The sequence below is a fragment of the Schistocerca piceifrons genome, chromosome X, assembly GCF_021461385.2.
Source record: "Schistocerca piceifrons isolate TAMUIC-IGC-003096 chromosome X, iqSchPice1.1, whole genome shotgun sequence".
Taxonomy (NCBI): domain Eukaryota; kingdom Metazoa; phylum Arthropoda; class Insecta; order Orthoptera; family Acrididae; genus Schistocerca; species Schistocerca piceifrons.
In genome coordinates this window covers 256,205,365-256,219,996 of record NC_060149.1, presented here as the reverse complement: position 1 = coordinate 256,219,996, position 14,632 = coordinate 256,205,365, and the positions used below count along the sequence as shown (strand labels likewise).

Genomic DNA, 14,632 nt, shown 5'->3' with positions numbered 1-14,632 from the left:
AAAACTGTGTGCCAGACCAAGACTCGGGAACTTTGGAAGGTAGCAGACAAGGTACTGGCAGACGTAAAGCTGTGAAGATGGGTCGTGAGTCGTGCTTGGGTAGCTCATTTGGTAGAGCACTTGCCCGCAAAAGGCGAAGGTCCCGAGCTCGAGTCTCGGTCCGGCACACAGTTTTAATCTGCCAGGAAGTTTCGTATCAGCACACACTCCTCTGCAGAGTGAAAGTCTCATTCTGGATCCATCAGCTTGCCCGTTTGCACATTTCAAAGGGTACGGTGTGATGAGTATTGGTGCAGCAGGTTTTCATCCTTGTCATAAAAAACAAGTGCACAAGCACAAGGACCAACAGATTTTTAGTCCCACGTTCACTTTTTCAATGGATTTGCCACCCCAGGGCTGTAGTGCTGAACTCTGTACAGTTTGTATTGCTCATGAATGAGGCCTTATTCACCTGTGATGGTGTTTTCAACAGCTGCAACAGCCATTTCTGCCCCACATCACATCCATTGGTGGTCACCAGCAACACTTCTCTGTCAATGTATGGGCAGGCATTGTCAAAGATCACTTAATAGGACCTTATTTGCTGCCTTCCTGTTTGATTGGTCCACATTAGCTGGTGTTCCTGTGAGATGTACTGCCACAGTTCTTGGTGACTGTACGCCGTGTTGTCCATGAAAGGATGCCGTTTCAACATGACGGTGCACCAGTCCACTTTGATGTTAATGTTCACGAGCACCTGAACAACACAAACCCTCATCGCTGGATTGGAAGGGGAGGTCCTGCCTCATGGCCAGTGCAATCACTGTATCTCACGTATATGGACTTTTTCCTCTGAGTCAATGTCAAGATGTGGGTGCATGAAACCCCCATAGAAATGTATGATGACCTGTTTCCTAGGGTCCTAGCTTCCTATCTCCTGATACAACAGACACAAGGGATCTTTGAGAGAGTGCAGCATAACTTGAAGCACCATTGCTGTGCATGGATTGAGACTGGCAATCTCCACTTTGAATAAGTACTATGAGCTACACTGTTGTTATGTGGTGTACGCTGTACATGTCCATAACACAATAAAAATGCATTTCACACCACTGGTTCCCTATTTGAATACAATCTGCTGTGGGTCCATTATCACCTGTTTAAGTTTGACCCAAAAAGTTTGGGACACCCTGTATGTAGCAGCAAAAAGCCTGCAGGATGTTTTTTTTTTCTTTCCAGTGAGAATTACAACTGGTGAGGTTGCACATGAATTGTTATTTAAGCTTGTCAAAGTATGTTACTTACATAAACAAGTAATATTATGACCATAAAAGGTACAAGCAGTCTCCAAAAAGATACCAGTTACACTGTATTATGCAATGTATAAAACAAAAGTGAGCAACACACTTATGTTGTTGCTGATTCATTAATAATAAACACTGTGTATGTTGTATGGCATTATACTAATATGTATATTAATATACTTAAGAGAAGTATTGTGTGTATTCTCTCTCCCTCCGGCAACCCCCTTTAGTAAATCACAATAAATACTGCACAAGATATATACACTCCTGGAAATTGAAATAAGAACACCGTTAATTCATTGTCCCAGGAAGGGGAAACTTTATTGACACATTCCTGGGGTCAGATACATCACATGATCACACTAACAGAACCACAGGCACATAGACACAGGCAACAGAGCATGCACAATGTCTGCGCTAGTACAGTGTATATCCACCTTTCGCAGCAATGCAGGCTGCTATTCTCCCATGGAGACGATCGTAGAGATGCTGGATGTAGTCCTGTGGAACGGCTTGCCATGCCATTTCCACCTGGCGCCTCAGTTGGACCAGCGTTCGTGTTGGACGTGCAGACCGCGTGAGACGACGCTTCATCCAGTCCCAAACATGCTCAATGGGGGACAGATCCGGAGATCTTGCTGGCCAGGGTAGTTGACTTACACCTTCTAGAGCACGTTGGGTGGCACGGGATACATGCGGACGTGCATTGTCCTGTTGGAACAGCAAGTTCCCTTGCCGGTCTAGGAATGGTAGAACGATGGGTTCGATGACGGTTTGGATGTACCATGCACAATTCAGTGTCCCCTCGACGATCACCAGTGGTGTACGGCCAGTGTAGGAGATCGCTCCCCACACCATGATGCCGGGTGTTGACCCTGTGTGCCTCGGTCGTATGCAGTCCTGATTGTGGCGCTCACCTGCACGGCGCCAAACACGCATACAACCATTATTGGCACCAAGGCAGAAGCGACTCTCATCGCTGAAGACGACACGTCTCCATTCGTCCCTCCATTCACGCCTGTCGCGACACCACTGGAGGCGGGCTGCACGACGCTGGGGCGTGAGCGGAAGACGGCCTAACGGTGTGCGGGACCGTAGCCCAGCTTCATGGAGACTGTTGCGAATGGTCCTCGCCGATACCCCAGGAGCAACAGTGTCCCTAATTTGCTGGGAAGTGGCGGTGCGGTCCCCTACGGCAATGTGTAGGATCCTACGGTCTTGGCGTGCATCCGTGCGTCGCTGCAGTCCGGTCCCAGGTCGACGGGCACGTGCACCTTCCGCCGACCACTGGCGACAACATCGATGTACTGTGGAGACCTCACGCCCCACGTGTTGAGCAATTCGGCGGTACGTCCACCCGGCCACTATACGCCCTCGCTCAAAGTCCGTCAACTGCACATACGGTTCACGTCCACGCTGTCGCGGCATGCTACCAGTGTTAAAGACTGCGATGGAGCTCCGTATGCCACGGCAAACTGGCTGACACTGACGGCGGCGGTGCACAAATGCTGCGCAGCTAGCGCCATTCGACGGCCAACACCGCGGTTCCTGGTGTGTCCGCTGTGCCGTGCGTGTGATCATTGCTTGTACAGCCCTCTCGCAGTGTCCGGAGCAAGTATGGTGGGTCTGACACACCGGTGTCAATGTGTTCTTTTTTCCATTTCCAGGAGTGTATAAGCAACATTTCAGTTTGTCCTCCCATCTCCCTCTATTCCACTTGCATAAGAAAATCGTGGTGGGAAGAGGAAAGGCACAGTATACTGATAAATGAATCATTCAGTTTCAAGCCACAGCCTAAACATAAGATACCCCTTATTGCCTCAAAATATGAAGGTCAGAAAACAGAACAGGTTAACTAACGATAGGCAACAGACACACCTCTCTTAACACATCTTCTGCATTCCCCATTTCTGTAGAACCATTACAGCTGAATAGCTGTAAAATATTTCTTCTGTTGTGTAATTCATAGCTAAAACTGATGTAACCTGTGCACACACAAATAAGCATGTAATGAATTAACAATGATAAAATTAGCTGTGATGTGTTGGCTGGAAATGAAAGAGTGTTATACAGTGCCACACAAATTATGGACAGTGGTGAGTATCTACAAAAGTATGGCAACACACTGATGGATGCAACTTTCAACTGGGAGCAATATCAATATCGCAGTTCCTCTTTCTTAAAGTTTTCATTTTGCATGATCATTTATTCCTAGACTAATAAAGAGACCCTTCAAGTTAATCTCTTTCAAAACTTGAGATATTTAACCCTGCTTTTATTTCAATGACAACAAATTGCCCCAAATAATTTTATTTCAAACTAAATTGAAAAATCATGTTTGAATAAAACTGATCAGTGGTCACCTGAATCATACAATACAAAAAATGATACTACAATGAATAAAGTACTTGGTTAAATAGACATAAATGTATTGAATTTTCTTGTGTAAGATGTTGATCATATCACAAACAATTTCTCTGCTGACTATACAACTGTTTGATGGTCCTCCATATCTCGAATGTGTGGTACCATAAATGAATATGACTGACAGTCCGAATCACAGTGAGAGAGGAAAAAAGAACAAATTTGTGTAAGCAATTGCATGAAGATGTAAAACAGGGTCAAGCACTCCAAAAGTACTCAAAGGTTAGTGCTACTGGTTAAGATTTTTTTCCCCTCTCCACGAGTTCTTCATCATGACAACAGCCACCTGTATTTGTACCCAAATTGGCTGATCTTATTTTACATCATGATCCGGTCATAACTTTTACTCAATAGTTGTGAACCATCTTTCTTACAGTACTATACATGGTGTAAACAATAACTGTTTACGACACACCACAGTGGTGTAGATGAAGTCAAGACGAACAGTCTGCATTCTGTCAAGCCAGTAAACCACCTCAATCTGGCCTACAAAGTCCACCTTAGCTAAAAGCATGTGCACCAGGCGAGATTTTCAGTACCCTCTCACTCTCTTATGCTAATGGCTTAGCCTGCTATTTCACTAATATTATCACTTTAAGGTTTCCCATGAGAGTAATGAAAAAGGAAGTCTTTTTTTTTAAATGTTATACAAAAACTAATTTTGTTTACAGTTGCATCTAAATTAACCATTACGAACACAGTAATATCATAGTAAAAACAACAGACAAACAAAACTATTTAATTGCTAATTTTATGCTGCTAAAATTAGAAATATTTAGAGGTAAAATTTACACAAACGTGAATATTATGTTTTGAACATGCATGAACAAAGGGTCTTTTAACCCTTTTGTCACTGATGTGACACATATGCCACTAAAGTAATACACAGTTTTAAGTACTGAGACATCTATGTCTCATGTCCCTCTAGTGCTAGCATGTAGCGAGATGCTTTCAAAACTTGGAGAAAAATACTACGGCCCATTGGGTGGATATATAGAAGGCTGTGAGTGATCATATTGAGTGTGCATATATATATATATATATATATATATATATATATAGGGAAACATTCCACGTGGGAAAAATATATCTAAAAACACAGATGATGTGACCTACCGAACGAAAGTGCTGGCAGGTCGATAGACACACAAACAAACACAAACATACACATGAAATTCAATCTTTCGCAACAAACTGTTGCCTCATCAGGAAAGAGGGAAGGAGAGGGAAAGACGAAAGGATGTGGGTTTTAAGGGAGAGGGTAAGGAGTCATTCCAATCCTGGGAGCGGAAAGACTTACCTTAGGGGGAAAGAAGGGGTATACACTCGCACACACACACACACACACACACACACACACACACACACACACACACACATCCATCCACCCATACACAGACACAAGCAGACATTTGTAAAGGCAATTGCAAACTCTTGACATTTGTAAAGGCAATTGCAAACTCTTGACATTTGTAAAGGCAATTGCAAACTCTTTGCCTTTACAAATGTCTGCTTGTGTCTGTGTATGTGCGGATGGATATGTGTGTGTGTGCGCGCGCGAGTGTATACCCCTTCTTTCACCCTAAGGTAAGTCTTTCCGCTCCCGGGATTGGAATGACTCCTTACCCTCTCCCTTAAAACCCACATCCTTTCGTCTTTCCCTCTCCTTCCCTCTTTCCTGATGAGGCAACAGTTTGTTGCGAAAGCTTGAATTTCATGTGTATGTTTGTGTGACTATGTCTGCTTGTATCTGTGTATGTGTGGATGGATATGTGTGTGTGTGTGCGAGTGTATACCTGTCCTTTTTTCCCCCTAAGGTAAGTCTTTCCGCTCCCGGGATTGGAATGACTCCTTACCCTCTCCCTTAAAACCCACATCCTTTCGTCTTTCCCTCTCCTTCCCTCTTTCCTGATGAGGCAACAGTTTGTTGCGAAAGCTTGAATTTCATGTGTATGTTTGTGTGACTATGTCTGCTTGTGTCTGTGTATGTGTGGATGGATATGTGTGTGTGTGCGAGTGTATACCTGTCCTTTTTTCCCCCTAAGGTAAGTCTTTCCGCTCCCGGGATTGGAATGACTCCTTACCCTCTCCCTTAAAACCCATATCCTTTTGTCTTTCCTTCTCCTTCCCTCTTTCCTGACGAGGCAACCATTGGTTGCGAAAGCTAGAATTTTGTGTGTATGTTTGTGTTTGTTTGTGTGTCTATCGACCTGCCAGCGCTTTTGTTTGGTAAGTTTCATCATCTTTCTTTTTAGATATATTTTTCCCACGTGGAATGTTTCCCTCTATTATATTCATATATATATATATATATATATATATAGAGAGAGAGAGAGAGAGAGAGAGAGAGAGAGAGAGTGTGTGTGTGTGTGTGTGTGTGTGTGTGTGTGTGTGTGTGTGTGTGTGTGCACGTGTGTCCAGGAAAATCAGACAAAATCGCCATCTTCTCTATTCCAAGAATGCCTGAAGTAACTAATTGTTTTTTATACATCACAGACATTATTTTAAGACATTACTACATACCTCAGTAATTCTGCTAGTTCGTACATAATTCGTGTGTAATGGGACATACAGGGTGGTTCATCTGAAGTTTTGGATGAGATTATCTCGAAAACTATACATTGGGTAAAAATAGTGGGTAAGACAAGTTCGTTAGCTCAAAGGGGGACATCAAATGATACTACACGTGACCTCCAGCCCCCACCCCCTTGGGTGGGGCAGGGGTAACTTTTAAATCTTAAATGGAAACCGCCATTTTTCATTGCAGACTCAGATTCTCCACAAAAAAGTAATCAAGTTTTGTCTGAAACATTTTTTAAACCGATGACAGATGGGGCTGAAATCGAGAAAAAAGTAAAATTGGGGGAGAACTCTGATTTATTTAGAATTATCCGAGAAAGACGCATCAAATCAATAAAAAAATGTGCACCAATTCTTTCGTTACACCAAATTAAGCTATTTTTGTACAAAATGCACTGTATTCTACTTTTAGTGTTACCCAGGCACAATGACATGGAGGTAGTAGAATGATGTTCCCATGGGGTGCTTCATTAGTGTGAGTCCTCTTGCCTCTCACAATTTGGGGTGTTTAATTAATGAAATTAGCCACTAAGAAATTGTTCAAAATTATCCCCATTTGCTTCAATGCATAAAGTCAAACATCTGCGAAAGTTATCCACAGTTTTGAGCAGCACATCCTGTGGTATGGCTGCACATGATCTTCGAATGCATTGCTCCATATCGTTTCTGGATGTGGGCTGTCTTTCATAAACAATTTTTTTAAATAGCCCCACAAGAAAAAAGATCAGGAGATGTTAGGTCTGGTGAACTTGGAGGCCACTGAATTGGTCCGCCGCGTCCTACCCACCAAACAGGGTACCGTAAATTTAAAACGTTCTGCACATTTTTAGCATAATGGGGAGCTGCTCTGTTCTGTTGGAACCACATTCGTTGCCTAGTTTCTAAATCAACATCTTCCATTAGCTTCAACAAATCATCACGGACAAGTTGTAAATAAGATTCCCCAGTAACATTTCGGTCAAAAAAAATATGGTTCTATCAAGTAACCATTTAAAATTCCACACCACACCATTAATGACCATTTGTGTTGATTGTCAATGGGTCTGAGCCAGTGTGGATTGACAGGGGACCAATAATGACAATCATGATGATTTAATTCACCATTGTTTTTGAATGTGGTTTCATCATTGAACATAACATATATAAGAAAATCATTGTCACCTCTTATCATTTCCATTGGCAGAAATGCATGCATACTTACATATCTTTCGGCGTTAATGCCTGTGTCAGTGCGATACGATACGCACGATAATTATGTGCCTTCAAAATCCTCAAAACAGTTGATTTCAGTATTCCAGTTTGTCTCTGAATCGCGCGACTACTAATTTCAGGATCCAGTTGAACACAGGCGAGAACAGTAAGGGTACGAGCCTCATTTTCATTGTATTCGCGATGACGAAGTCGACAGTGTATGTATCCACTTCAAGCTCATTGAGTGCAATTTCGAATAATGCTTCCACTTGGATGTCGTCTGTTTGGGAAATGATCCATATACAATTGCACAGCTTCAGTGTAATTGTTATGGCAGTCACCTAAAATTATCATCATATCAACAATCTCTGTACGAGGATAGTGAGCCATGTTTCGCTAAAGAGTAATTTACTTTCATCAGTTCATGTTTACGGTTCACAATTTGAAAGTGAAGTGACGTCTAATCGCATTGTATCGACCTTTATACTGAGCCACAGTTCACAGTTTGGCCACAGTAGTGCCACAGTCAGGTGAGTAATGCAATTGTGAAGACTTCCCTAACAAGATTTTAATACCATTCCGCCTCCCTCCATCAAAAACTGTGGTGATTAGGTTACATTTTGTAAAAAAAATAGCTTAATTTGGCATAATGAAAGAATTGGTGCACATTTTGTATCGATTTGATGCATCCTTCTCCAATCATTCTAAATAAATTGGAGTTTTCCCCAATTTTAATTTCTCTCAGTTTCAGCGCCATCTGCCAATGGTTTAAAAAAAATGTTTCAGACAAAACTTTATTACTTTTTTATCGAGAATCCGAATCCGCAATAAAAAAAAATTGGGGTTTCCATTTAAGATTTAAAAGTTACACCCCGCCCCACCCAAGGTGGCAGGGGCTGGGGGTCATGTGTAGTATCATTTGATGTCCCCCTTTGAGGTCACGAACTTGTCTTAGCCGGCCGAAGTGGCCGTGCGGTTCTGGCGCTGCAGTCTGGAACCGCGAGACCGCTACGGTCGCAGGTTCGAATCCTGCCTCGGGCATGGATGTGTGTGATGTCCTTAGGTTAGTTAGGTTTAAGTAGTTCTAAGTTCTAGGGGACTAATGACCTCAGCAGTTGAGTCCCATAGTGCTCAGAGCCATTTGAACCATTTTTGAACTTGTCTTAGCCACTATTTGTGCCCAATGAATAGTTTTTGAGACAATCTCATCCGAAACTTCAGATGGACTACCCTGTATATGCCACAGAAAACTTCACAGAATGTAGAAAACATTGATGTGTGTCGTATGCCAAAGCCATCTTCAAATGGTATGTTGAAAACTTGTGTGCAATATTTCATGTTTTTCATTGTCAGGAGAATAAATGTGTTTTGGGGCTGATTTGTTACTCTTTTTCAACAATTGCCATCCTGATAAAATCATTCTAAAATTAAATATTTATCTCTGAAAATCATGGGTTCACATGGAAACATGGAACACACGTGTACCATTTCACCAATTTTTAAAAATCAAACAGATCACATTTTTTTGGTACTGAAAATGTATTATTTATCACAAAGGGACATGGGTTTTGACCTTTTATTTTGCAAATACATGCTAATTATAGGTAAATTTTAACCATGAAAGGGTTAATATCCAAGAATGATTTTGGCAAAACTTCATGTGGTGTGCATGTGATGTAGCTTACATGGATTTTCTTGAACAACATGAAGCTGTTTCTTGGCTTGATAGACTGCAAGATTCTTATATCCAAAACACATCATATGAACAATTAAGTCATTCCTTGCTTCACGTCTGACTTTTACCATTTCGACCCAGTCAGCCAGTATGCAGAACTACTGATCACGACTTTATATCACATTTATATTATTTCACTGCAAGTTGGGTCATTAGGGAGGCCAAGTTGTTATACGCCTTCAGAACACAAGTGATGGTTATAGTCGACTACAAATTAATTTCAATAAAAACTCTTTAGTGAGTGGTCTCATCCCAAATTCAACAAAACTTAAATTTAATTCTGTGGTATTAAGTGCATGTAGTGTCAAGGTAAAATGTGGACATCAATTCATAAAAAGCAAAATTTACATGGTGCATAGATTCAGACACTTTGCTGAGACTACAGGTACTGACTTATCTAATCCCTTGTCACACATTCTTACTGGTTTTTTGTTTGTGATCTATATGATTTGATTAGTAATGGTCTTTTCTTGGAACACAATGTTATTGCTAGAAGGCACAACCACAAACTATGGGCACTTGTGGCAGACCCTGGCTAACACTACTGAAGTTGTCAATGTTAACAAACACTCTTTTGAGATAGAGTAGTTCATATTACGGTCATTAATCTTTCTTATGATGAAAATTCTTTGTTACAAAGGACCTAAATTTCAACATTCCCAGTAAAGTAAATACTAATACTACTAAAAGAACTGTGGTCAAAGTAAAAGGCATATGTGAGATGCTTAGGGTCCCACAGCATATACAGGTCCAGATTGCTATGTCTACTGGAAAAGCATTTTGTAAACCTGTTCCTATAGGCTCATTCTCAAACTCTCTTTGTGCCATCATCAAAAGATTGAATGCAAAACTGCTTGAAAATTAGATAATTATCACAAAGAGAGAGACAGCTAGCTCTATCGTCCTTATATCGGGCACCGATTAGGTAAATAAGACATTGGATTTCTTTTGTTCTAATAACATAGCTAAAAGGAACCTTCTTCCTAAATTTGTTACCAAGTTGAAGAAATGTGTAAAAGGTTCCAACTTTCTTTTTGCATCTGAGTAGGCTAAATGCAGACAAATCCCCAAGAATCCAAAACTACCAGTTCTTCATTCACAAATCTATGTAAGAGCCATTCCCCAATATGTCCAATTGATGGATGCCAAGGTCCTAATTATAAAATTAACAGTTTCTGCTATGCTAAGCTAATAGCTGCATTCACTTTTGAGGAAACATAGTCCGAAAAAAACAGCTATGAGACAGCAATGTTATTACGAGAAACTAAGATTCCACGAGAGACTAATGGGGTCTCTGGATATAACCAATTTGTACATAAAGGTTCCAGTTGAAAAGACTTTCGAGATTGTAAGATTGAATCTTCTTAAGTATATGAAATTTGCAGTACAGGAAATTACTGAACAGTTGCATTTGTTGCATAAAAGACTAACTTTTAACTGTTTTATTTTCAATGGTAAGACTTATCTTCAAATGGGCGGCACGGGCAAAAGGTTGCTGTCTTTCTGTGTTTTTGACTGACATTTTCATTAATTACCTAGATAGAAAATTCTTTGCAAATAATAGGGCCATGTCTAATAATATAATTTTGTATCGAGGATATGTAGGTTATCTCAAGATTTTAAACATGGCTGCAGCAGCAACTGTTAAAATTCTTCACAATAAAGGATGGCAGCCAAAAACAGTTGCAGGATAGAATTTTTTTATTAAAATTCTTGACCAAGGTTTCGGTACATATAAATATACCTTCATCAGAAGTAAAACTTCCTGAATAGAAAGACACATTCATTAGAAAAGCCATATCAACGAAAGTGAGAAACAGAAGCTTAAGTAACGGTGAAATTGCTAAAGTAATACAGGCACACAATCTTTAGTACTTACTAAAATTACATCATGCACTGGAGAATAATAAAACAATTATGCCAAAAGGCGTCATCAGTAATTAAAATATCATCTCCATTTGTACAACATGTGTAATGGGCACAGGATCAAAGCGAACAGTTTAACAATGTTACTTCGCCTATGAACTGTTGAGACACGAGTGTGAAGGCACTAAGGTAGATTGTTTCGCCGAGAGAGGGCACTTGCATGTGCCAGACTCGCGCATATTACAATCCATAAATACATACATAAGCGCATCAAAAATTATTAAAGGTTGTGTTAATTCAAACTTTGTCTTAATAAATAAAGCGTATCACGCCAATTAAAGACATTTATGTAAACTAGAAATATAGAACCAAATTTTCCTGTGTCCTAGTGTCAAACGGATAAAGCTTGCGCTTGGAACATCTAACGAGAGAGGGCACTACTGTAATGCGCGAGAGTCTCGCGTAACGTAGGCAGTGAAATACATACTAGCGAAACAACCAAAATGTTATAATAAAACGAAACCATCTGTCTGTATGAATAAAACATAGGTTATATTTTTATTGCACTTACAGCAACAGAATCACACATTTGGCAGGCTCCCTCAGTCTGCTGCATTCAAAAACACACTTCATTGTCGAGTTGGAATCAAATAGGGAAGTCTTAACTACTTCGACTTGAATACTACTAGGCAATCTAAAGATTCTTGTTTAGATGTTTTCAGAAAACCATGCACCGCGGATGTAATTATTAATGTAGAAATGGAAATGATCATATGGCATTGTTGGCCGAATGTAGACTCCTGCCACTCGTGCACTTAAGTGTGTGCATTCTTCCTGTCAATGCTCATGTCAATGTTCAACAGGCTAGCTAAACTTGTCTTAAGCTCTGCATATGTTAGAAAATCATACAAATCACACAAATATGTCTGAAAAATGGTTACACTGAAAGTGCAATACTATTGCTATTTATCAACTGGTATTCAATAGAAGGGAAAAAAATCTATTCCTGGTCCTCCTGAGAACCTGCCTAAATATGCATCTATATCCTATACAGGGAATTTCTGCGAACAAACTGTCGACGCATTTAAAAAAGCCAGTATACAAACTGGCTTCCAGATGCTCAAGAAACTTAAGACAGTTTTGCTTACACCTGTTGCTAACAAGCAGGATAAATTTACAAAGTCGAAGGTATATATAATCACTTGTGGATCCTTTGATAGTGTTTACATTTGGCAGACAGGGCATGACTTTTTAACCAGATTCAGGGAACACCATAATAACAACACTACTGCTAAGGGTTGTCATCTCAGTGATCAGCAGCATCATGCAGATATGACTGAAAAATCCCTAATGATCTTTAACATAAAGCCAAAAGGCTTAGATTTAGACATTTTGAAAGAAACTGAGATATATAAGCATTTTAATGCTAACCAACATGGAATCTTGAATGAACACATTCAATATTTTTCAGGATTTGTTATGAGCACGGCTGTGTGACACAAATGTCTGATTCTGAGAAAAACTCCAGCTTCCATTTAATTTTTATATAGTGCGCCTCCCCTACCTAACCCCCTTTTCTCCATTCCTGTCCCTCCCGCCCAATCTAATTTCTACTGTGCCTGTTTCATATTTTATAGTTTAGGCTGTACAATTACTTATGTATTTTATACTTTTGCTTTACAATTTTTGTAAAGTGCAACAAGATGACACGATTTTAATGTTTGACGATCTATGGTATCAAATAATATTTCTTAGTTATATGGACATGATGGGTAATCCCACCAAGACTGATTTTTTTTATACTACTTATACTGAAATACGTCCCACGTTTCATAAAAAAACTGGTTGTGTTCATTAGCAGAATTTTTCCCCCTATTTGATGTAAGTGCAATGGTGTACATTGAGTACTTTCATTTACCGATTTGGGTCAGCCAGATGGACTACCCTAGTTTTAAAGAAAATATTGTATTCTCCTTCCCCTGTCTTACTGCCTATAATCAAATTTGTGGCATATGTTAGTACTGCTATTGCATATTTTAAGTTTATGTGACTTGTCATATTGCACAGTTGTTGCGATTGTAGCTTTTGACGATGTGTGGCACCATGTAATACTCTTGAATTTAACTTAAAATTTAGTAACTTTTTATCACTGTCAAGGCATTGCCACTTGTAAAAAGCAAATATTTATTATAAAATAAGTTGGTTCACAGCAACCAGACACATCGTATAATAAATGTATAGTAGTTGTTGAGCATTGGCAACACTATATGTTTTGTAATGTCACCTGGTGGCAAAACTGTCTTCTTGGTCTGCACTCTGCAGAATTATGTCAGTAGCCTGTGAATGTTTGTTTCGTGTACAACTGAATACATATATCTACATGCAGCAATAGTGCCTGGATAGGTGTATTATAATTTGTGCCAGGTGTTTTTAAATCAAATTGGAATGATTAAGGCAATCCGTTACTATGTTTTAAAAAATATTTCTGGAAACAATTTTCTGCATATGTCTGATGGTGAACAAATTCCAAAATGTGTCATAAGCAATAAAGTCATTCCTTGCCTGATGTTTGACTTATCATTGCAACTCAGTCTGCCCATAGGCAGAACTACTGATAGTAATATCAATTTATTTGTATCAATTTCATTTACACCACTGTGGTATGTTGCTAACAGTTATTGTTTACACCCATGTATTGAAATTTATCTTCCATCTCCAATTAAAATGGGAAATCAGACCATACTAACCAATCTGGTACTACTATAATTCAAGTTAATGCAAACACAACAACAGCTCTCTTATTTTAGATGAATAAATAATGAAAACTAACGAAAGACATAGTTAAAAACTACTTAAAGGTACTCTTAAACTGAATATAAAAGATGTACAGCTTGTGATCTACAGACCTGTCCATCAGTATACAAACATAGGTCTCCCGCTTAATGGTAACAGACTCTGCTACCATAACTTTCTTAACTAGAATGCCATCCTTTGGAGTCTGCTTGGTGATAAGTCTATGCCCAATCATGTTTCCCAAAATGGCCTCAATTTCTGCTGGCCTGAAATAAAATAAGAGTATTAATTCTTCAATTTAACTGTTTCCTGGAGGATACAAAACACACACTGTTTAAAACAAATGGATTAATCCATCATTTGAGAACTTTCTGGGATGTAAGGTACAGTGAAGCGACTCAGACACCCTCTCCCATGCAAATGTCAACCTCACCTTCCAGTGGTGTACCCCGTCACCATGGCTATGACGACTGAGTCATTGTGATATAACCAAACCACACAAAGGGAATTGTAGGAAATGACATTCTCTGCCCACCTATAACATCTTCACTGGGAGCAAGTGTCAATGCTCAGAGGTGGCAGCCCAAACATGGCAATGTGCTGATATACTTTAACTACCCACAACTGCTTAAAATCAATACATTAAAGAAACTAAGAGAAGCAGCTAGATGGACCTAAAAACAATGACAACATTTGGCATAAAGAAGGACATGATTATCAGGTTCCAAAACGTTCAAAACTTATACCAACCTCAGAAACT

General features: G+C 39.7%; 1 protein-coding gene across 3 annotated transcripts in view; it reads right to left on the bottom strand.

Moving 5' to 3' along the window:
• LOC124722924 (succinate--CoA ligase [GDP-forming] subunit beta, mitochondrial) overlaps positions 1-14,632 on the bottom strand; it is a 106,205-nt gene that overhangs the window by 28,285 nt on the left and 63,288 nt on the right. For all 3 annotated transcript variants that reach the window (XM_047248084.1, XM_047248085.1, XM_047248086.1), the window contains exon 5: positions 13,986-14,138. In XM_047248084.1, coding sequence (XP_047104040.1) covers positions 13,986-14,138 — 153 coding nt within the window. The remainder of the gene's footprint in view (positions 1-13,985; positions 14,139-14,632) is intronic.